Genomic DNA, 22,154 nt, shown 5'->3' on the forward strand with positions numbered 1-22,154 from the left:
GAATTAGAACCGAAAGCCACACAGTAGTACACCCACATCTCCATCTTCCTCACTATAAGATAGGTGCAGAGGGAAGGAAATATGTGGGCAAGTCTAGAGAGAGTTCACTGGTTATGAATGAAAGCTGGCAAATCAGTGATTGTTGTTACAACACAAACAATTAATAAAAAACAACTTTACAGATTTGAATTTCTACTATTTTCAACTTTATTGGATTGGTAGCAACAACAAAACCATGTTCTTTCACAACATTTTGAAAATAAAAAAATAGATACTATGTAATTTAACACAATCTGCCTCCTATTAAAACATCAGCAGCTTAGTTGATTCAAAACAAATGGTGTGCCATACCTTTGACAGAATTTGTCTGATTTTTTTTGGCTGTACAGCAGAATAAAAACAGATTCACACACAGTATACTCATATACAGTATCATGTGTAAAGTTTTAAACATAACTTAATAAATAAATAGATATTATTCTTTAATTCATAAAAACTATTGTTTTACTAAAAGCCCAGATGAATGCACTTGAAAATAAGATCACTTGTTTGAACAAGATTACAGTTTTTTTTTCTACCACTCAAGTTTGGTCATTGTAATATAGACACATATAAACAATGCATTTTTTAGATATTCATTCATTGGCTCTTGGATTTGTGAAAATTTGAGCCAAGACACACATGTTACATTACCCGCTACAAAAAAGCCCACCAAAGGAATGCATATTTGTGCAACTTCTTACCAAATACTATTATCTTCACTTGAATATATGCTGACGTTTACATTAAATGGTAACGACAGAGCAATTTTTTAGGCTATTACTGAATGTTGTTTTCTTCTGCGTTTGTTGTGTGTCACCATATTGTGAAGGTAATATAGCACTAATTCAGATCCTATACATTTCTTCTACTACCCAACTGCACTTTGCTCCAAAGAAGCACCAAAAACACAAGCTATCAAAATAAAAAGAATCGCATGTTCGGTATTTGACACAGGTCTGCTGTACTCCCCTACTGCTATTCCTCATATCTGCCAGGTCATATGGCTACACAAGGGAATTCACAAGACAAATCTGATGTCTCCTCTTCTCATATATATTGTAGACATCATATAGTGGAACATGAACCCATTTGAAGGAAGTCTGTGATAAATGGGGGACTTGACCCATTCTTGGTTAGACCCATTTGAACTATCAATCATGTCAATGAAAACTAACTTCAGAACTGTCACTTCAGATGTGTTCACAGTCCAACCTTATGTTCATGTAGCTGGAAACTGAAAAGGTGCAGCATGTTTTTGTGCCAGTGATAACTTGTCAATATATTCTTTCACTTTAAATACAAAATACATCTTTAGGCACGTATATACAGAACAGTCTGTAATGCATCAAAGCTGTATAAAGCAATAATTGTTATATTAACACTGAATCAAACAACTCATGGTTATGTTAAAGGAGGTGAATTCTGATGAATCAATTCTCCATACTGCTGCTTTACAAAGATTTGGTCGTTTTGTTGTCTGAGCCAACAAAACTGAAACAACAACAGTACAAACTATGGGCAGCCACTCCCAACTAATTATTATTTCAAGTTGATTCTAGTCTACCTGCCTCAAGCAAATTGCAAAAATCCAGAGCAAACTAATGGCTAGTAAAGAAAAAAGGGCATATGGATAACCCAAAAGAGATTTTTTTCTCTTGGTGATATTGGTTTTCAAAACCTTAGCTTAATAACAATGTTGTACTTACATTCGTCCCTCAAATGTAATAAGCTTAAACCTCATGTACTTTCCGTTGTGTTTCCCAAGTGTTCGACCACTTAATGCTGCTTTAAAATTAGGAATGACTTACGCAGGCCACTATTTAGCAACATAGAATGCAGTTACAACATAAATGGGCTAGGTTTGCTGCATCACTTGGTTTCTAGCTTGAACAAATATACACTACAAGGAAGGCCTAAACCACACTGACACCACTATGCGATCAATGACGATATTTAGTATAAGTTATTGGCTATGGCACTTGGCTTTATTAATGTGAAATTAATTTCCCTTTCACACGGATCAAATGGGAATATACATTGACTCGACTGACTGTACTAAAGTGCTGTAGCAAGGACTATAGTCGTAACCAGTGGCCGTTTTTGAGTTGTTTTAAAAGCCCACATCGTCTGCACTTTGTGTATAAAAAGCCCCAGATTGGGGAACAGTCTAAGATTGAACTGGTCAGGAATGGGCACAGTAAAATAACAATCGAGGTTATCCTTAAGTGGAATTGAGTTAACTACTGTACGTATCTGATTCAAACAACCCATTATGGATTCCATTTGTACCACCTATTCGCTGCCCTTCCCAGTACAGTCATATGTTGAAAAGAAAATTCAACAAGCCGAAATGTAGTTTGATTGCCACTTAGATTTCACCCTGTAGAAAGTGCATACTTAATATTGGGGTGGTTCACAAAGGCATTGACAAGTATCTAAAATTGGGGGGCAGAAGATTTTGTTGTTGTTTTTAAATCAGAAAGTGCCTAGGTGCAGCAGAAAGAGACTGCAATTTAGAAGTCATGAGAAATGTCCGGCAAAAAGTGTAACCAACCTCTACAACATGAGCTACTGATAGCCTGAATCATTTATAACCAAATTGAATTCCAGATTTTCACATTAAACCGAGCCCTGTCCACAAATTCTAGGAATTACAATTCAATATCAATTATCAGCATACATGTAGTTATCTTTACAAAGATAACTATGCTGCCAAAGCAAAACACCCTTAACAAGCCTACATATTCAGGTTTACACAGCCTCTACTATCACTTACCTATACTGAAGTGACTTTTGTGAGTTTGTTAAAAGCAAAACCCAGGAGGTGCATTTAATAATAAGTACATCATCAATTCAGCTTAATTACCGAATTCTGTTTTGAAACTAAATACCTTGCATTATAAATAATAATGTGAATTAAATGCAGTTTCATTTTGTCAATGCTCTTTGTTCACTATCCAGTATACATGGCTCTGTATAAACAGTATATACAGGGTTGGATTTAATATTTATTTGCTGGTTAGAAATGGCTGTCATGAGCGCTCATGCATCAAACTGTTAGCAGAATACTCATAACACAGCCATATCAGGAATGCCACACAAATGGTGGGAATGCTGTTGCTGTTGTGCATATGCGCAAAGGCGGACCTTGAAAAAAGAAAAGAATAAATTGTGTTCACAACTTACAATATAAAGGTCTCAGTGTCAAACAGTCACATCCTATGTCTGAATTCTGACAATAAGGTGCTCTTTAGGGTTACACCAATCAATTGGCAATTAACTATTCTCAGCTAATATTTAAATTGGTAAACAATTAAAACAGCATATCATCTGTTAAGAATATGGCACAGTTCAAACTACAGCAGTAGACAATGGGTTGAATCTGTTATGACAATTTGATGTCAATATACGTTAGTAACCATTTTAAATCAATTGAAAACTTTACTTATTTCTCATTGTGGGGATTTTGACTTTATCTAGAGAGTTTCTACATGCCTTAGTTACGTTGTTTCTTTGCAGTACTCAGTACGGGTTTAATGTTTGTGATGTATGTTTTGCCAAACTACAGTGCCATATTACACACCGTGACAATATCAAAACTGTCAAATTGATGATTGGCTAATCACTCTAATAATAGAAAAAAAGTGTCAACTGACCATTAAATCCTGACCTTTTTGCTTACCTCTTCAGTTCATGTTATGTTTACAGATTAAACAAAAAATTGTTCAGCAGGAATGGACTGTGCACTTTCCTCTACCAAACAGTCGAGGCCAAACGCCAACTGTTATCATAGCACAATAGCTGTCATTATCACTGTGTGTTACTACAGTTAAAAAGTCAATGTTTTACAACCTTTAGAAAGGTTTAAGAGAACGAGTACATGTAGGTTATCTAGTCTCAGCTAATGATAGTAATAGAAACAACAAATACATCCAAATGGAAGGTTGATCTTATTCATAACCACTTACTTACTGCAACAGGAATGAAACAGTAGTATCACATTTGGTGTCTGAGGAGATATTTATAAATCTTTTAAAGTTAACAGTTTTGTCTTCCAACTACTGTATGTCTGACCTGGCTGATGACATACAATGTGATGTAAAGGCTAAGAAAGCAATGGGGAGACTACTTTCAACATAATCTACAGCCAAGGTACATACCACAGGATAAAAAGCCATCACAGATTGCTATCTCTTTAAATCTCTGTTTAGACGCTGCACACATGTGCTCTAAAAGCTTGTAATGCAAATAAACATTGTTTGTGTGACGAAGGCAATGTCAATGGAGTCAGCTGACAGGCTTATACATAAATTGCTTTCTGTTAGGTAAGCCGTGCCAATATTACTGAAATTAACTAGCTGCTAAGCTTTGTAATATTTATGTTCCCCACTGATAGATTCCAGCAATATTGTCATCCTGAAACAATCCTCCCTTCAGATGGAGCATGAGTTTGCCCTTTTCCTTGGTTTAGGCTCTCCAAAGTCCCTGTCATCTGCCGCACAGTGGCTGAAGGAGCACATCGTCTGCGAGAGCCTACGCATGCCTAGGCGGAACACACTATTAGACAGGCTGTAGATGACACAGTTGCAAAAGCTGTTGCTAATGGCCAGCCAGGTGGTGATGAAGGAGAGGGCAGGACTATCCAGCACATGGGAGCTTTCAAGCAAGAAGTAAATTATGTAGGGCAGCCATAGCATGTAGAAAACGCTGGTGATGCGGAACAGCACCATTGCGTATCGCCGGTCTGGTCCATGATGGCCACTGCCACCCCCTTCACCTGTCTCCATCTCTTGGCTTGGGAAACGAGCCCGTCTTTCACTGATATCCCTGTTGTGCTGCTGGCAAATGCGAAATATATGGTAATAGGTAAAACAAACCACAAGTGCAGCAGGCGCATAGAGCAAACATACCACAAAGCCTGTAAAGAGGGCAGAGGTGGGCCAAGAGTGAGCGCACCACTCAAAAATGTCCCCATGATAGCCTGGCTTACCCCAACCAAAGAAGGAGGGCAAGAAAACCAGGCTAGAGTAGACCCAGATAAGAGTGATGCAGCCTCGTAGCCGGCATGGCGTCACCAGCTGGTTGTAAGACAGTGGTTTTGTTATGGCCAGATAGCGGTCCACGCTGATGCAAGCCAAGCAGGCCATTGAAACACTCTTCAGAACAGAGATGACGTAGCTAAAGACCTGGCATGTTATGGGCTCCTGGACACCTGCTGGGTAGTGGAGTAGCGATAGGGTGGGAACCAGGCAGCTAAGACCCACCAGCAGGTCCGCATAGGCCATGGTCTGGATGAAGTAGCTGGTGGTGTAGTGATGTAACAAAGGGGCACAGTGGAACACAAAGATCACCGTCAGGTTCCCTGCAATGATCAGCACGGTCAGAAGTACAATGACAGCAGTCTCCAGGACACAAGCCTCCAGGCCTTCGTTCAGCCCCCAGCCCAAGGGACAAGAGTGGTTGGCGGCCCTTCCAGGAAAGAAGTCTCCATGACTGCTGTTGGCAGTGAGCAATGGGTCGGTTGTCAGTTCAGACTGGTTCATTGTTCTGGGTGCTATCCAGGTGGGTCAGGATTGTGGTGTGTCACACATAAGGCAGCTGGCCTGAAACTGGAGAACTGCCTGCCCCCCCCCCCCCCCCCGATCTACACCGGGTGTCTGCAGCCTTCTTCAGTTAACAAGAGCTCAATACTCTCTGTAACACACTCACTCTCCTTTTCACCTTCCTCTCACATAGCTGGGTCTCAATCAAATGAACACTGAATGGAGGACAATCAATACTGCCTCTGGGAGGGTAGGACAACCTGTTTAGCTCTCCTTTTCCAATCACTCATGGTTAGTGAAAGTAGTGGGTGGTTAACAGTCGGGAGTAGAGAGAAAAAAACAAAACTGTATTCCTTTAGTAAACCAGCGTAGCAGGAAAGTGTTGTGACCAGCATCTATCCCAAAGGCGAGTTTCCCCGCTGCTTTGCCTGCCAGTCTGTGGCCTTAGCTCCTGATCCTAATGAGGGTTGCCACCGGGAGGCTGAGGGCATAAGCTGTCCACACAAGGGCAGAGAGCGCAGAAGATGAGGGGGAGGACAACATTCAACGAGGTTAAAGCATGAAGCAAAGCACAATGCTGTCAGCTCTTAACACATCCTCACAGGAGATCAAATACGTTAGAAGCATTTGGCTCCTATTTCACTCCATGACATCAGATGACATTTACAGAAACCTTTAAAAATTGAGTTTTTGGGCAACCATTGCTAAGAGGAAAAAAAGTGTCTTAGGAGTCTCTCTTTGTCTATACCAAAGTTTGGAAAAGAATATAACATCCATCTCTGCAAATCAGCTCTTCAATTCGATCCAAACTTCCTCTGTGCCATTGGTGCTGGTGTGTTTACAATGTAACAGTAGGCTTCCCCTTATTTTGGTGGTCCTCTGGTCAGTGTCTGGAGCCCATGCATGCCCAGCTTTTGTCTGAATCAAAACACAGACACAGGCTAGAACAACATGGGGATCTCCGCAGGAGATAATGTCACAGCTCTCTCTGCACACACAGCGGTGGGTGGGGGGAAAATGTGTATACAAGGCATCCCTAGGCAGAATGAGGGCAAAACCAAGCGCTTTAAAATGTCTGGATGAGTTTGGCTATTAAAGTGATTTAAAGTTGAAATCCAAATGTGCAAACTTGCCTCTCAGTGTTCTGGACTGCAAGTCACGAATGAAAAACAAACAAAAAAGTCCAGTAGCAGATGAAAGTGTTGAATGTAATACTCCCATGCAAGCAGGTGGAAGGACTCTCCTGGAGCAATGAGAGGCCAGCTGAATAGCTCAGCGCTCCTCTCACTTTGACTCCTCAGCAATCCTGTGGCAGACACTTGCAGAGGGGGGTGTGAGTATCAATAGGCAATCCACCTATTTATCCCATGAAGTGTAACTTGCATTTTTGTTGTGATATTTGTATGCATTTGCAGGCAATACCATCTCTTCGGCTGCATCATGTAGCCATAGATTTTCTAACTTGCTTTTGTCCTTAATGTATGTGCTGTTTGGTTGTAGAGGTATGGGATCCTACAACTCCTCTCTCAGTATGTCTGTCGCCCTGAACAAAACACTGGTAGCGCAACAAAAGGGAATCCACTCTAGCAGCACAAAGAAAATACCAAGTCCCATTCGGAGTCCCAGTTTCAAGCACTGTCCTCTGCAAACGTCCCCAACCCACGATTTTAATAAATAAATCCTTGGATCCTGGCATACAGATAGAGATGAATGCAATGCATCTGTCAAAAGCAGCAAGTAAAAAGCAAGACAAAAAAGATGAGGGCGCTGATGAAAATGAGTTAAATCTGCAGCGAGGGAAGCGAGGGGACGAAGAGTCCCTCAGCCCTGGTGCAGTGAGAAGGAGAGATGCTGTGACTGGCTTACACTTCCCTCCCTCCCTCTCCACACAATCTCTCTAGCTTGCACACTCAGCCTCTCTCTCTTTCCACACACACACATACTCAAAAACACACACACATGAACCCTCCCTCTTTCTCACTTTCTCTCCCTGAGCTTTTTGCTCATTGCCCCGCCTCCTCCCATCCCAGCTGCACCTGAGGCTCCCTGCCACATTATTCTGTCTCTCACACTGGCTTTCTCCCAGAGGTACATTTGGATACATTCCCTATTTACATATTACTTATCTCTCAGTCTCTGTTTTCTATTAACTAAAGCCCCCCACACACACCCTCTTTTCTTTCCATCCCTATTTCTGTCCCACTTCTTCCACATAATCTCCATTTTCCATAGATCTAACTATAGCCCCAATAAGTAAACTTTTTTTTTTTTTAAAACTAAAAATATACCTTTTTTTTATAATATACTTTAAAATAACCAACAGTATTTCAAAAATAATTATAGATACAATATCACACCAATAATGGGGAAAATGCACTTTTCATGACATCTTTCTTTGGGGGAAGAAAGTGTCACTGGTCATCAGCCTCACTATTATGTTCATGAATACCGGATGACCCTCAATCTCAATAATCCAATGGAACATCTTGGACATCTAATCCTAGTCAAATGAGTCCTCTCCCCTATTTAGCCAGATACCAGGTTCTTTTGGATACTTCATGTATCCTTTATTTAACAAACAGCAAGGCACAGCTATACCTGCCCCTTGGTTACAGTTGCCCAGCATTTGGGCCAGTTGGGAGCATCCTCTGGCCGACAGATGATAAGGAGGATCAAGTGACAGCAAATTGGCTAAGCAGAAGGGAGGATGGAAATAAATGGTCATGCTTTGTGGCTTGGCAGGAAAAAATAAACTTCAGGGCAACTTTTCTCACATTGTTGTTTTCATCGTATTTTAACAAGAAAAGCAAAAGAAAAGCAACAGGAAGTGGTTTTTCGAAAGATGAATGGAAAATGGCCACTTTGGAAAGCACATTTCCTCTTCCAGAGTGTGGTAATTTGATTATTTGGAAAAGAAGCTAGCTAAAAGAGCTAAATCCGAACGGCAAAATATAGACTTTCTGCCAAGCAATTGTTATTCACCTTTGTGTCAATTGGACAAAACTAAATTATTGAAAAGCGCAAATCTACACCGAACCATTAGAGCAAAACCAAATGTGTTATCTAAAAAAACAACAGGAGAGACATTCACAGACAATGGCTAAACCTAGAACTGACTAACCCCCAGTTTCCACCGGGTCCGTCTGCGCCGCGTTACGGCTGAGCCGTGTTACGGCTGAGCCGCGGCGGTCGTAAGGATCGCGGCCACTCTAGTCAATGGGTGCTATTCCACCACACGCGCCCCGTTACGGCTCAGACGCGTCCCAGAAGCTCCTCGGCGCAGCGCTTCTCTAAAATTAGGATGAATCCTATTTTTGCCGCGGCGCAGCCGTAACATAAGGTCGGGCAGGCAGCCCCCCCTCGCAGGAAGTGGAAAGGTGAGCATCCGGGCCAGGCCCATCCCCCACATATACTAATTTAGCAGACCCCCCTCCTTCATCACAACACCTCCACTACGATACGCACAATGGACGACGAGGTTTTCATCATGGAAGTGGACTATTACAATTATTATTAACTGTGTCTGTAGACTACAACACAACAAAATAGGAAATTTATAACAACAATAAACACAATTTAAACAGACACAAAAATAAAACATTTAACTACGTAGCCTACTTACTTTCTTGTAGAAGTACAAATGTCCAGGATGCCCGAATCAATAACAAAACTGCGAGCCTGCACGCACGACGCTACGCTTCTGAAACGCTTCTGAAACGCTTCTGGGACGCGTCCGATGGGTTATGGCGCTAGAGGAGGTCGGACCAAAACCGCGACGCAGCCGTGACGCGGCACAGCGCGGCGCAGACGGACCCAGTGGAAACTGGGGGTGAGTGTCCTTGAGGAAGATGTAATGCAATGTCAGAAGATTACACAGGAAAATGTGGCATGCAGCCAATCCAATACTTTAAGAGAACTGTTTATGACGGAGCATTCAATCCAATAAAAACGCCCAGGGACTACAGATGAAAATTAGCTCATCTTACTCTGCCATAATTACATTCAGGTGGAAACTGAAATGTTGAACAATGTCCCCTGTCCCTGGTTAATAGACACATCTGCAGTTTAGGGTAACCTAGCAATACCCATGATACTCACGATAGTTAGTGGATGAGGAATTAAAAAAGAACATTGGATAACATCAACAAACATAAGTATTATTACACTGATCATGTTAATATAATTATTATATAAATAATGGCATATATATACGCACATAATCAAAATCACTGCTGAGCGAACTCTGTTGTAACACCGTTATAACATGGAAGTTATATCAGCATCAACACCAAATGTAGTTTAAAGGGAGCTAGTGAAACTGTACAACTGGGAGAACATATAATGTGTCAGCTGTTACAGGTTTTAGCTGGATGAGTATTGTCTGTTAACTAATGTTTATGAGATAACAATTAGAGGTTCAACTTGTGATGGAGACCGCATATTGGTCAGCACCTCTGTTGGTAAATCTGGTCATTCAAAATAAATGGTGTGATGGAAAAACAGAAGAGAGGTCAGGAAGAAAAGAAAAGTAAAAATAACTACACAAAGTAAAGACAACAAAAAAGTGAATCTAGACAGTTGTGCTGTCACTATGGAAGGAGTCAGTGAATGGGGATCACTCAGTAGAGTGCTCTTTGGAGGTGGACACTGATGAAAAACACGACCAGAAGGCCACCGTTAATAATTCATTCTGCTCCAAAACAAAGCCAGCGGGGCAACTTGGAAACAAAGGTGGAGGTTGATACACCTTTCACTGCTTCCCAGCATCCCACCCTCTTTCACCCCTGGGCTCCAGCTGATTCCAGTCAACAGCAAAGCATTGGCATAAACAAGGATTTACTACATTAGGTGCTATCGACAGCAACACACAGTACAGAAAGTAATGAGGTAGGGGGTTTAAAATCTTTGTAAATGACGTAACGAAGTTGCCTTAATTAAAAGGAGTAACACGGTTAATGTCATAGTTCAATTGGATAAATGAATACTTTATTTCATGTTATTTATAATCGTTAAATATGGCATGATTTAATACAGTTTGTTTTACATCTTGGGCCGATATGCGTATGTGTTTCTTGTGCCTAGGAACTAATGTTTGTTCATGTGCTGGTACTGCGTGTTTTGCTGTTACACTGTACAACTCCATGTGGGTTGACGTCTTTTTGAAGCTCTGCTGAGGTCTGTGATAAAGTTTAGTGTGACGGGAGGTCTGTGACGAAGTTATGCAGAAAAGGAACTAAATTAATCTCCTTTCACGACAAGCGGCCAACGAGGTATTTGTTTTGTGTTTTCATTTTCTTGTTTTCATTCATATGTGTAGCAAAATATGCTAATGTGTTTGGCTATGTATGCGTGTCATTTCGGTGTTGTAGTTCTCACGGCGTAACGGAAGAGGGAAGACTACAGGATGAAAACTCCCAAGAAATAAACGCCCGTTTTAAAGAACCGACCTGTGTCTGTGTCGTGAAAAGAGCTACAGTGAGAACTCGCCTGCTCAGCGCGGGTGGGAAAGACAACGAGACTGGAGCGAGAGACGACGCTGCGTTCAAGGACCATCCAGCACATCAGAGAAGCAACGCCAGCGGTGCACTGTCGGCATGACGACCGCAAGCTACGGTGATTAGACTGTGTCAAAGTCGCAACATTTCAGGATAAAGCCAGGAAGTGCTCTACCACATCCTTCAAGTTAAAGGTGGTGTGAGAAGTGGTTAATCTGGAAATTGCAAATAAGGACTCAGGTCTATCATCTATGCTAAGCCTATGCTGGTGATGAAGCTAATGTGTTGGTGTTCATGAATGGTACATGTCAAAGGGTTTAAAGACGAAAATTAATCATATAAGAAAGTAAAGAAATTATAAGTTAATATTAAAGAAAGAAGATATTATTTATAAGTTCAAGTTAAAAAAGAAGAACGTTTTCACATTTTATGAAAGGTATTACACTTAAAGGACAATATACTTGAGCTTTAAAGGGTCATTCCACTGACAAAAACATTTTCTTTGTAAAGTATAAGTGATGTAATGCCTTTCTAAGCATATTTCACTACATTTAAGGTTTATTAGTAACAAGCTAAATCTTATTCTTGTTGTTGTTATTTTGTTGTAAAGCTGAGGTCAAGTTAAACTTGTTAATGAGTGCATACATTTGATAACCTCACTGATTACTTATGTATACATTCAGAGATCCAATTCAAGCTTAGTAGTTACACATGCTCTATTACAGTCGGTTATAAGTTATTAAGTCATCTCAAAATGTCAGAAGCAGGGACTGAGACCTGCCACAAAAATGCCAAATCATCTGCTCAACTTGAAACAACAGAAACAGAGTTGGCAGAAGAAGTGGAAGAGCTACGAAGAAGTGAAAGAAATCGAACACTAACAGAAAAAGGAAAAGAACTCCAAGCTGAAAAGTTGAAAAGTGTACAACGTCACTACAGAATCGTCTATGAGAAATGGAGGTACCATGTGAGAATAGGCAAAGAAATACTGAATGATGACGCCTCCAAGGATGAATTGAGAGAGCTTATTGCAAATATAAAAAGCTCTTGCTCAGATGTAAAAGCCTTGTATGAAGAGTTACGTCTCATACATACTCCTGAACCGAACCTGCGACGCAGAGTTGATACATGCATATCACTCTCAGGATTCATTATTCGAAAGGCAGAGAGACAGCTTGAAGAGAATACAGCAGACTTAAAGGAAGAATCTTGGCCCGATGTTGGATCTGTTCTAAACTCAACTGACTCTTCATTATCTCCACTGTCTTGTCGATCAAAGTGTAGCTCCGCTCATTCTAGTCTTCTCAAAAGATTTGAAGCTGCAGCTGAAGCCGCTGCATCTCAGGAAGTCCTAGCAGTTTTAGGTGAACAAGAAAAGGAAGCAACAGAACTTCAAAGGCTGGAGACTGAAGATAAAAAACAGATGGCACAATTTGAGTTAGAAAGGCAAGCCAGACTTCAGGCAATGCAAGAAAAGCGCAGAAAGCTTGAACGCCTAGAAGAGGTTAAAAAGCTGAAAGCCGCAAGAGCTCGAGTCAAGGTGTACAATCGAATGGAAGAAAATTATGAAGCACTGTATGATGTTGAACCAGCTAGAGAAACCCAAGCTCTGTACTCCACAACTCCACCATTCGTTTATCAGTCTCAGCCAGTAACAGCACAAGTCATCAATGCTTCAAGTCCTCCGTTCATACCTCAACCTCTACAACCTGCAAGTCAAGCTTATAGTCTCCACAGTCCACAGCAAGTACCACAAGCTCTACCAACCTCAATGCCCTTAGCTCAGATGCAGAATAGTGCTGACTTGGTTAAAATACTAGCAGAAGCAATAAGTGCAAATCACCTTCCAACACCAGAGCCTGCATTATTCACAGGAGATCCTTTGAAATTCAAAGACTGGCAACTATCCTTTGAAACTTTAATAGACAGGAAAAACATTCCAAAGAATGAAAAACTGTATTACCTTAGAAAGTACATAGGAGGTGCTGCAAAGAAAGCAGTAGAAGGATTCTTCCTGTTAGGCACCGAAGCAGCATATGACTCTGCCTGGCAGCTGTTAGAAAAACGTTTTGGAGACCCATTTATTATTGGGAAGTCCTTCAGAGACAAGCTACATGGATGGCCAAAGATAAGCTCTAAAGATGGCAGCGAACTAAGAGAATTTGCAGACTTCCTTAAGAGCTGTGAGGCTGCAATGCCCCACATTAAGACATTAGAAGTACTGAATGACTGCAACGAGAGTCAACAAATATTGATGAAACTGCCAGATTGGTTGGTATCCGGCTGGAACCGAAAAGCAATGGAGGCCAGACATGCAAATGGTGGTTACCCACCATTCAAAGTGTTTGTAGATTTCATATCAAAGGAAGCAGATCTCGCATGTGATCCCATATCCTCGATACAAGCTATCAGGAGTGTCGAAAGTGAAAAAACAAAGAATCCAAGAAGCCAAACTATTCAAGCAAAGACACTGTCCACAAACACAACACAAAGTAGCATCCCAACATGCATCCTTTGCAAAGGAACAGGACACGTCCTCCCAAAGTGTAGAAAGTTTGTAGAAAAGACAGTTGAAGATCGCATCAAGTTTGTGTATGCAGAAAGGCTATGCTTTGGATGTTTGAATACTGGTCATCAGTCAAAGGCGTGCAATGACAAAAGCACATGTGAAAAGTGTCAGAGGAGACATCCAACGTGTTTGCATGACGACAAGTTCAAAGGCAAAATGTCAACTACCTTTAATGGAGACGACATCTCAAAGGACAAAACAGACACCAAAGAAATCGCTGCAACCACCAACAGAGTCATACAAGAAGGCCCAAGCACACAAACGTCCGCAATCATACCAGTCTGGGTCTCATCCACAAAACAGCCAGAACAAGAAGTTCTTGTCTACGCACTCTTGGACACACAGAGTGACACGACTTTCATTCTAGATGAAGTGGCCCAAAATCTTGACACAAACAAAGAAAATGTTCGTTTGCGGCTATCTACAATGTCAACAAAGTCAACAGTCATACCCTGTCAGAAACTGACAGAACTTCAAGTGAGGGGATACGACCTGGAAAAAATGATTCCTTTGCCACCTCTTTTCACAAGAGAGTTCATTCCAGTTGACAGGTCACACATTCCTACCTCAGAGACAGCTCTAAAATGGCCACATTTGGAACAGTTGGCAGACAAGATTCCACCACCATTGGATTGCGAAGTAGGTCTTTAATCGGATATAACTGTCAGCAAGCCCTTCTTCCAAGAGAGATCCTATCCGGTAAAGAAAATTATCCATATGCACAGCGGACGGATCTTGGCTGGAGTATCGTCGGTTGCTCGAATCCAGCAAAGGATTACTGTGACACAATAGGAACTAGTCACAGAATCGTAGTGCGACAAGTAACACCTGCTGTCCAGCCAGCAATTCAGCTGAAGAGAGAAGTACACTTTGTGTGCAAAACTCAAGTCAAAGAGATCCATCCAACAGACATACTCAAGGTTCTCGAGTCGGATTTCACTGAACACACTACAGATGATAACCAAGTGTCTCAGGAGGACCTTCTCTTCTTGTCTAAAGTGAAGGAAGGTATCCGCCAAGAGAAGACGGCCACTATGAACTCCCTCTGTCCCTTCAAATCGGATAACCCTCATCTCCCTGACAATAAACGATCTGCAGTTCACAGACTGATCTCATTGGAAAGACCGACTAAGGAGAAATGACAGTATTACAAGGATTACGTTCATTTCATGAATGACATAATAACCAGAGGCGATGCTGAGAAGGTTCCAGAGTCTGAACTCAACAACCAATATCATGGTACATTCCGCACCACGGAGTCTACCACCCCCCACAAACCCGGAAAAATCCGTGTGGTTTTTGATTGTTCAGCACGTTTCCAAGAAACCTCTCTAAACGATCATCTCTTGACTGGTCCCGACCTGACAAACACGCTCATTGGAGTGTTATGTAGATTTAGAAAGGGTCCGGTAGCCATAATGTGCGATGTTGAACGGATGTTCCACCAATTTCATGTCACAAAGGAACACCAAAACTACCTAAGGTTTCTCTGGTGGGACAAAGGCGACCTGGACTCAAAACCTTCAGTATATAGGATGAGAGTGCACCTGTTTGGAGCAGCGTCATCCCCTGGCTGCTCCAACTTTGGATTCAAACATCTGGCATCCCAGGGTCATGGGAAGTTCAGTGAAGAGTCCATCAAGTTTATACAGAGAAGTTTCTATGTGGACGATGGCCTAATAAGTGTAAGGTCACCGGCTGAAGCCATCTGTCTTGTTGAAGAGTCAAGAGCCTTGTGCAGAACAGGAAATCTTCGTCTTCACAAGTTCGTATCCAACGACAAAGAGGTGATTGCCGCAATACCACCTGAAGAACTTGCCAAAAACAAGGATCTAGACTTAACTCTTGGAGAACTTCATATTGAGCGAGCACTTGGAGTTCAGTGGTGTGTTGAAGCAGATGAATTCCAATTCAGGAGTTGTGGTTAAGGAAAATCCACTGACAAGGAGGGGAGTTCCTCTCAACCGTTGCCTCTGTCTTTGATCCTCTTGGATTTGTGGCCCCCTTTGTGCTCCTCGGAAAACAAATCCTTCAGACTCTATGTCGGGACAGAGTGAGCTGGGACGAAGCTCTCCCTGCTCATATCCTGCCACAATGGGAGTCATGGCTTAGAGGTTTATCTCACTTGGCAACCCTAAAAATTCCAAGATGTTATCTTCCATCAAGCTTTGGCGAGGTCAAACAATATGAACTGCACAACTTTTCAGATGCAAGTACCAACGGCTACGGTGCATGCTCTTACCTCAGAGCTATAAGCAAAACAGGTCAGATCAATTGCTCACTCATCATGGGGAAGGCAAGAGTAGCCCCTACCAAACTAACGACTATCCCAAGACTTGAGTTGTCGTCAGCTGTGACTTCAGTACGCAATGGTGATGTCATCAAACGCGAGCTGGAGATTGAAAACCTGCAAGAATATTACTGGACTGACTCAAAGGTAGTCCTTGGTTACTTGAACAACGATGCCAAGAGGTTCCACACGTTTGTTGCCAACCGTATCCAGCGCATAAGATCTAGCACCAACCCTGAACAATGGCGACATGTCAGCTCTGAAATAACCCAGCCGACTACGCCTCAAGGGGGGCTGAGCGCAGTTCAGCTCAAAGAGTCTAACTGGCTAAAGGACCTGACTTTCTTTTCCAGCTGAACCTTCCATGTGAAGAGAAGGTGAGAGCAGTGGAAACAGACGATCCTGAACTTCGCAAAGTTCATGTTCACACAGTCAAAACTAAGGAAGAAAATTCACTGTTGAACCGCTTCTCTAAGTTTTCTGACTGGTCCAGGACAGTGAGAGCTGTCGCAAGACTCAAGAGATTTGTCAGAGAATCCAGGAGACTTCAGCCAAGAACTAATGAAGCAACTAACCTTGCAGAAAGAAGAGAAGCAGAAATCTTTATTATCAAGCTGGTGCAAGAAGAGGCCTTCACCGAAGAAATTAAAACAGTTCAGCTTCAAAAGGGAAGCACCTTGAACAAGCACAACAAGCTACACCTGTTGAATGCCTTCCTGGACAAGAACAATGTTCTTAGGGTGGGAGGACGGCTATCTCAATCAGCCTTACATCATGACATAAAACATCCTGCAATACTTCCGAAGAAAGCTCATGTGTCCGCCTTGCTCGTCAAACATCATCATGAGCGTGTACATCACCAAGGAAGAGGCATGACAATGAATGAGGTACGTGCGAATGGAATATGGATCCTGGGATGTGGAAATGTAGTTTCATCACACATCTACAAGTGTGTAAAATGTAGGAAATACAGAAGAACCACAGAGACTCAACAAATGGCCGATCTGCCAGAAGACAGAACCGAGACATCCCCTCCGTTTACTTACTGCGGTATAGATTGTTTTGGTCCCTTTATTGTGAAGGAAGGAAGAAAGGAGGTAAAACGATATGGATTGTTGTTTACCTGCCTATGCTCCAGAGCGGTGCATATAGAGACGCTAGACGATTTGACGACAGATGCCTTCATGAATGCACTTCGAACAATGGTAGCAATCAGAGGACCTGTGCGCCAATTACGATGCGACCAAGGAACAAACTTCATTGGTGCCAGGAGGGAGTTTTCTGAGTTGCTCAAAGGAATGGATCAGGAACGTCAACGAGCAATTGGTTGCGAATTTGTAATGAATGTTCCTTCAGCAAGCCATATGGGAGGAGTCTGGGAACGCCAAATCAGAACGATTCGAAGCATTCTGACAGTCATGTTAGACAAGTCTGCAAGCAGACTAGACACCACAACTCTGAGAACATTCCTTTACGAAACAATGGCAATAATTAACAGCAGGCCGTTAAGTGTTGAACACCTCCACGATCCTACTGGTCCAGAGCCTCTCACTCCCAACCACATAATAACCATGAAGTCATCAGTTATTCTGCCCCCTCCTGGAGAGTTCTGTAAAGAAGACCTCTATCTGCGCAAGAGATGGAGAAGAGTGCAGTTCTTAGCCAATGAGTTCTGGCGAAGATGGAAACGAGAATACCTGCTAAACCTCCAACAGCGGCAGAAATGGCCAAAGGCATCACAAAATTCACAAGTAGATGACATTGTCATTCTGCGAGACGACAACCTACCAAGAAATGAGTGGAAGCTCGCCAGAGTTGTAGAAACTCACCCTGGAACAGACGGCTTGGTGCGAAAGCTAAAGTTACTAGTCAGTAACACTACACTTGATAAAGGGAAAACCACACACTAGACTAGTCTACCTCGAAAGACCTATTCATAAGGTAGTCACCTTACTTCAGAGCCACTTAAGTCCCATACATGAGAGTATAGTCATACACACTGAAAACACTTGACTGTTTCTTTGCATTTTGTTTGAACGAAATCCCACATTTGAGTTAATGAGTGATTTGGTGGGAGTGTAAATGAACGTAACGAAGTTGCCTTAATTAAAAGGAGTAACACGGTTTAATGTCATAGTTCAATTGGATAAATGAATACTTTATTTCATGTTATTTATAATCGTTAAATATGGCATGATTTAATACAGTTTGTTTTACATCTTGGGCCGATATGCGTATGTGTTTCTTGTGCCTAGGAACTAATGTTTGTTCATGTGCTGGTACTGCGTGTTTTGCTGTTACACTGTACAACTCCATGTGGGGTTGACGTCTTTTTGAAGCTCTGCTGAGGTCTGTGATAAAGTTTAGTGTGACGGGAGGTCTGTGACGAAGTTATGCAGAAAAGGAACTAAATTAATCTCCTTTCACGACAAGCGGCCAACGAGGTATTTGTTTTGTGTTTTCATTTTCTTGTTTTCATTCATATGTGTAGCACAATATGCTAATGTGTTTGGCTATGTATGCGTGTCATTTCGGTGTTGTAGTTCTCACGGCGTAACGGAAGAGGGAAGACTACAGGATGAAAACTCCCAAGAAATAAACGCCCGTTTTAAAGAACCGACCTGTGTCTGTGTCGTGAAAAGAGCTACAATCTTCTTAAAAAGGACATTAAGCAAGCGAGTCAGTGAGTAAAGTTTATATATGCAGCACCCTTCTAGAGCCCCTTTCTAGAGACTAACACATGAAAACGTCAATCCAAGGCCTACAAATAAGCTTTAAGATACATATGAAAAAGTCAATTTACAGAATATGGCGGCAATGTAAACCTTCACAGTTGTCAGCCTCGGCCGGTGTCATAATGTTGACCAAGAAATAGCCAGTATTGCCAGACCTACAGTCAGGTAAATATGTAACATTAGATAATGATGAAAACATTATGCTTTCCATACATTGGGGCGATTGCTACATGTCCCAATGTGTATTTTTGTGGTCATTTTATTTGACTGCAGATACATTAAGTTGGGGTAAAGGCAGACCCGGCGCCAGAACACAAAACCGTCATGTCCGAAATGTTCTTTTGGGGGTGCTGTGGGGTAGCTTGACGTTTCATAGAGGGTGCTCAAACATGTAGGGTTTCCCATTAATGTACCGGCGCTACAGTTGAATTTTCTACTGCAACACTCCCCACATGCACATACACACTACACCCGCGACTGTTACAATGAAGGCTCGATAATAAGCTCACATATAGGTGTAAGCAGGGGTAAAGTGCAATTTTTTATAAGTGGGGGGTGGACCAAACATCCTCTAGGGGGGTCCGGGGGCAAGCTCCCCCGGGAATTTTTTTTTTTGAATATTGAAGTTAAAAGAATCAATCTGGTGCACTTTGAGAGCAAAATTACGAGATCTATGGATACATCTCTCAACACCCATATGAAACAGAACTGTAAACATATTTTCTATTTCTTTATGGATATTTTACAAATCACTCTGTATTCTTGTTGTATAGTATTTCATACCTGTTTTTCATTTATTACTCTTATATTACTATCTGACATCACATACATCGTGGCATTAAAGTTCAGTTTATTTATAATTAAAAAAATTTAAATATATATATTTTTTTATTTGATAAATAATAAAAACCGTGTTTACTGGGGGAGGGCAGGAATATCAAATGGGAGAGCCTCCCACAGCGCAGGGTCTGGGTAGAGGTATGGCATGTTTAATATTATTAGTTCTAAACAGTACATGCATTAACTCAGAAGCATTGTTGTTCTATTAGTTTGAATGCACCAATACATTGATGTTCTTTGTGTGGATAATTGAAGGTGCTTCATAAATCATTTAATTTGTATTTAGGATACAAATCTAAATATAGCTCTGATCCTTGACAGTGTTCTAGTCCAAGAGCATGGGGGTTGGGATATGAAAGAATAGGTGGTTATTGGGGCAGATTAGAGCTGTTTCACTGCATGGATACAAACATTCAGCGAGCACCATCAATGGACCAACACTAAACCAGCTTAGCAGGCACAAGCCAGTGTATATATGTATCAACTGTGGGCCGAGCATCGTCTGGATTCAGTTCCCAGGTGAAGGGCTCTCAAGTAGGAAAATCCCAAGTACTGACAACAGACATTGGCTTTAGTGCAGCATGCTTTACTTGTCGGACATAAAACCTGCATCAGACATTAAGTTGTCAAAGATTGACACACGAAAGAAAAAAAGAGATCATGTTTTAATTAAAGATCTCACTATTTACTGTTTCAGACTTTGTACCTCTCCTGGATCTTTCATATGTTGGAGTGTCAATGCCTGTAATTATCTCGATTGTGAACATCGTATTAAAGTCAGTCAGGTAGAGCAGCTAAACATTTGTAATATAAATGAAAATAAAAGAGCAGATTATTGTTTAAGGCAGTAATGGTTGGGAAGGAACATTCTGTTGACAGTTAATGTAAGAGAGAAGATGTATGAAACAGACACAGTGGGAAGTGGAAAATGTCAAATGTAAAGATAGGAGCTAGCTCACAGCATGTGGAAAAACTATTAACAGCTATAATATTCCTATAAATGATAACAATTTATGTTGAACACTCTTAACAGAAAAAACGTATATACATAGTGACCTCCAGCACTATGTCACCTTGTATACTGTGCATACAGCAGTTAAATAGTAAAGACGAGCTGAAGGTCAAAGATTGACAGGATGCCTACTCATCTTCACCTCACCAAACATGGCAATAAAGACACGTCTGACAACTCTGGTTGAGACATTACTCTGTTCCACCTATTGTCTTTACACCATGTAGTTCAGGATGTTACATCTCTTAGTTCTAAGGCTGATGGTAAACAGTAGGAATATACCTTGAGCTAGTTTTTGCCTAAAATGCAAATAAATCCTATATTACTTGTATAGCCTTTCTTTTCAAAGCCTTCTAATACTCAACAGATTGACAAAACTGTGATGATGTCAATCCTAAAGGTTTTGTGCATTTATTGAATGAGAAAACACAAGCTAGTGTGAACCTGCAGTGAGGAAGAGAAAGAAGCAGAGCACTACTCTAGCTGTGAGGCTACAGTCGATCCTTCCAGACAAGCAAGTGTTGTGACCAGAGAAGACGCTGTAGGCTGGATCTCCTTAATCCGAGCTGTCATATCAGTGTCAGCGGGGCCAGGAGGCTATGCTAATTCACACACGCCGTGCATGCAATCCCTGCTGTATGGTAGCACAGTTACAACTACAACAAACATCATAAAATGATCACAAATGTGTCATTACTTGCTAATTTCCATCTACACATGAAATTCTATATTCAATTAAAAGCTTTCACGCCTTCCATAAATACTCCAAATGGCCTAATAAACCCCATCTTAAAAAGTACTTTTCGCTTGATAATTTGTTAACATGAATCACAAATGGGAGAATGAGATCCAATATTTGGATTTTTCTTTTCAAGATATAGATTTTCCTGAAGCTTGGGTCCTTCCCTCCTGTGGGTATATAAATGGGAGCTGGAGTGCTGTATTCTGATGGCACACAGAGCCGGGTTAGGAAGGGTGCTGGGAATAGCCCTGCAGTATATTGTAAGGAGGGGAGAATAGAAGTGGTGTTGCTTGGCTGTTTTGTGGCCATACAGTGCAGCCGGTCCCTACACTATAGACTATAAAGCAGACGAAAAGTATGTGTGTTTTAGTGAGGGAGGCTTTGATTGACAAGACTTAAGACCCCCACGGGTTTTTTTTTTTCATCCATGAATGAATGATGGAAGAACTCAAACTAGTGGCAGGTCACAAGCTAGTGGAACTATGCTTATGTATGTGCATGATGTGTATCTGTGCATGCATGCGAACTGTATTTTCAGCTGAGAGTGAAAACCTTGCATCTCTTAAATGGCAATGTTTGAAGACCTCAGAAAAGCTCTCCTTTCTTTATGCTAAATGTAAGCTATTACTTGAATGTGTACACATACTGTGGTTTCTAGAAGGTTGATCAAAAGCATAAGGTCAAATCTGAGAGTGTGTATTCATACTGTAAGCAGATGGCCACCTACCCGGTTTGCAATTATTCAAATATCAAGTACTTAATGAACTAAGGCACATGTTAAAAGACGAAAGGAGATACAGAATTGTCATGGCGACAACAAGCACAGAGAAGTTCATAGACCCTCACAGTTACCATGGCAGCCTATCTTATGTACATTACTCCATTT

The 22,154-nt window shown here is 41.5% G+C and overlaps 2 protein-coding genes across 4 annotated transcripts in view; both read right to left on the reverse strand.

The window, feature by feature from the left end:
- rabgap1l (RAB GTPase activating protein 1-like) overlaps positions 1-22,154 on the reverse strand; it is a 124,112-nt gene that overhangs the window by 67,905 nt on the left and 34,053 nt on the right. The window lies entirely within an intron of this gene.
- On the reverse strand, positions 184-7,462 carry gpr52 (G protein-coupled receptor 52). Its single transcript, XM_034204707.1, has one exon. The coding sequence runs from the start codon at positions 5,583-5,585 to the stop codon at positions 4,476-4,478; it is 1,110 nt and encodes a 369-aa protein (XP_034060598.1). The 5' UTR covers positions 5,586-7,462; the 3' UTR covers positions 184-4,475.

The sequence above is a fragment of the Gymnodraco acuticeps genome, unplaced genomic scaffold (genome assembly GCF_902827175.1).
Source record: "Gymnodraco acuticeps unplaced genomic scaffold, fGymAcu1.1, whole genome shotgun sequence".
NCBI classification, from domain to species: domain Eukaryota; kingdom Metazoa; phylum Chordata; class Actinopteri; order Perciformes; family Bathydraconidae; genus Gymnodraco; species Gymnodraco acuticeps.

Coding starts and splice junctions, on each gene's coding strand:
- gpr52 (XM_034204707.1), bottom strand. CDS start 5,585: ATGAACCAGTCTGAACTGACAACCGACCCATTGCTCACTGCCAACAGC.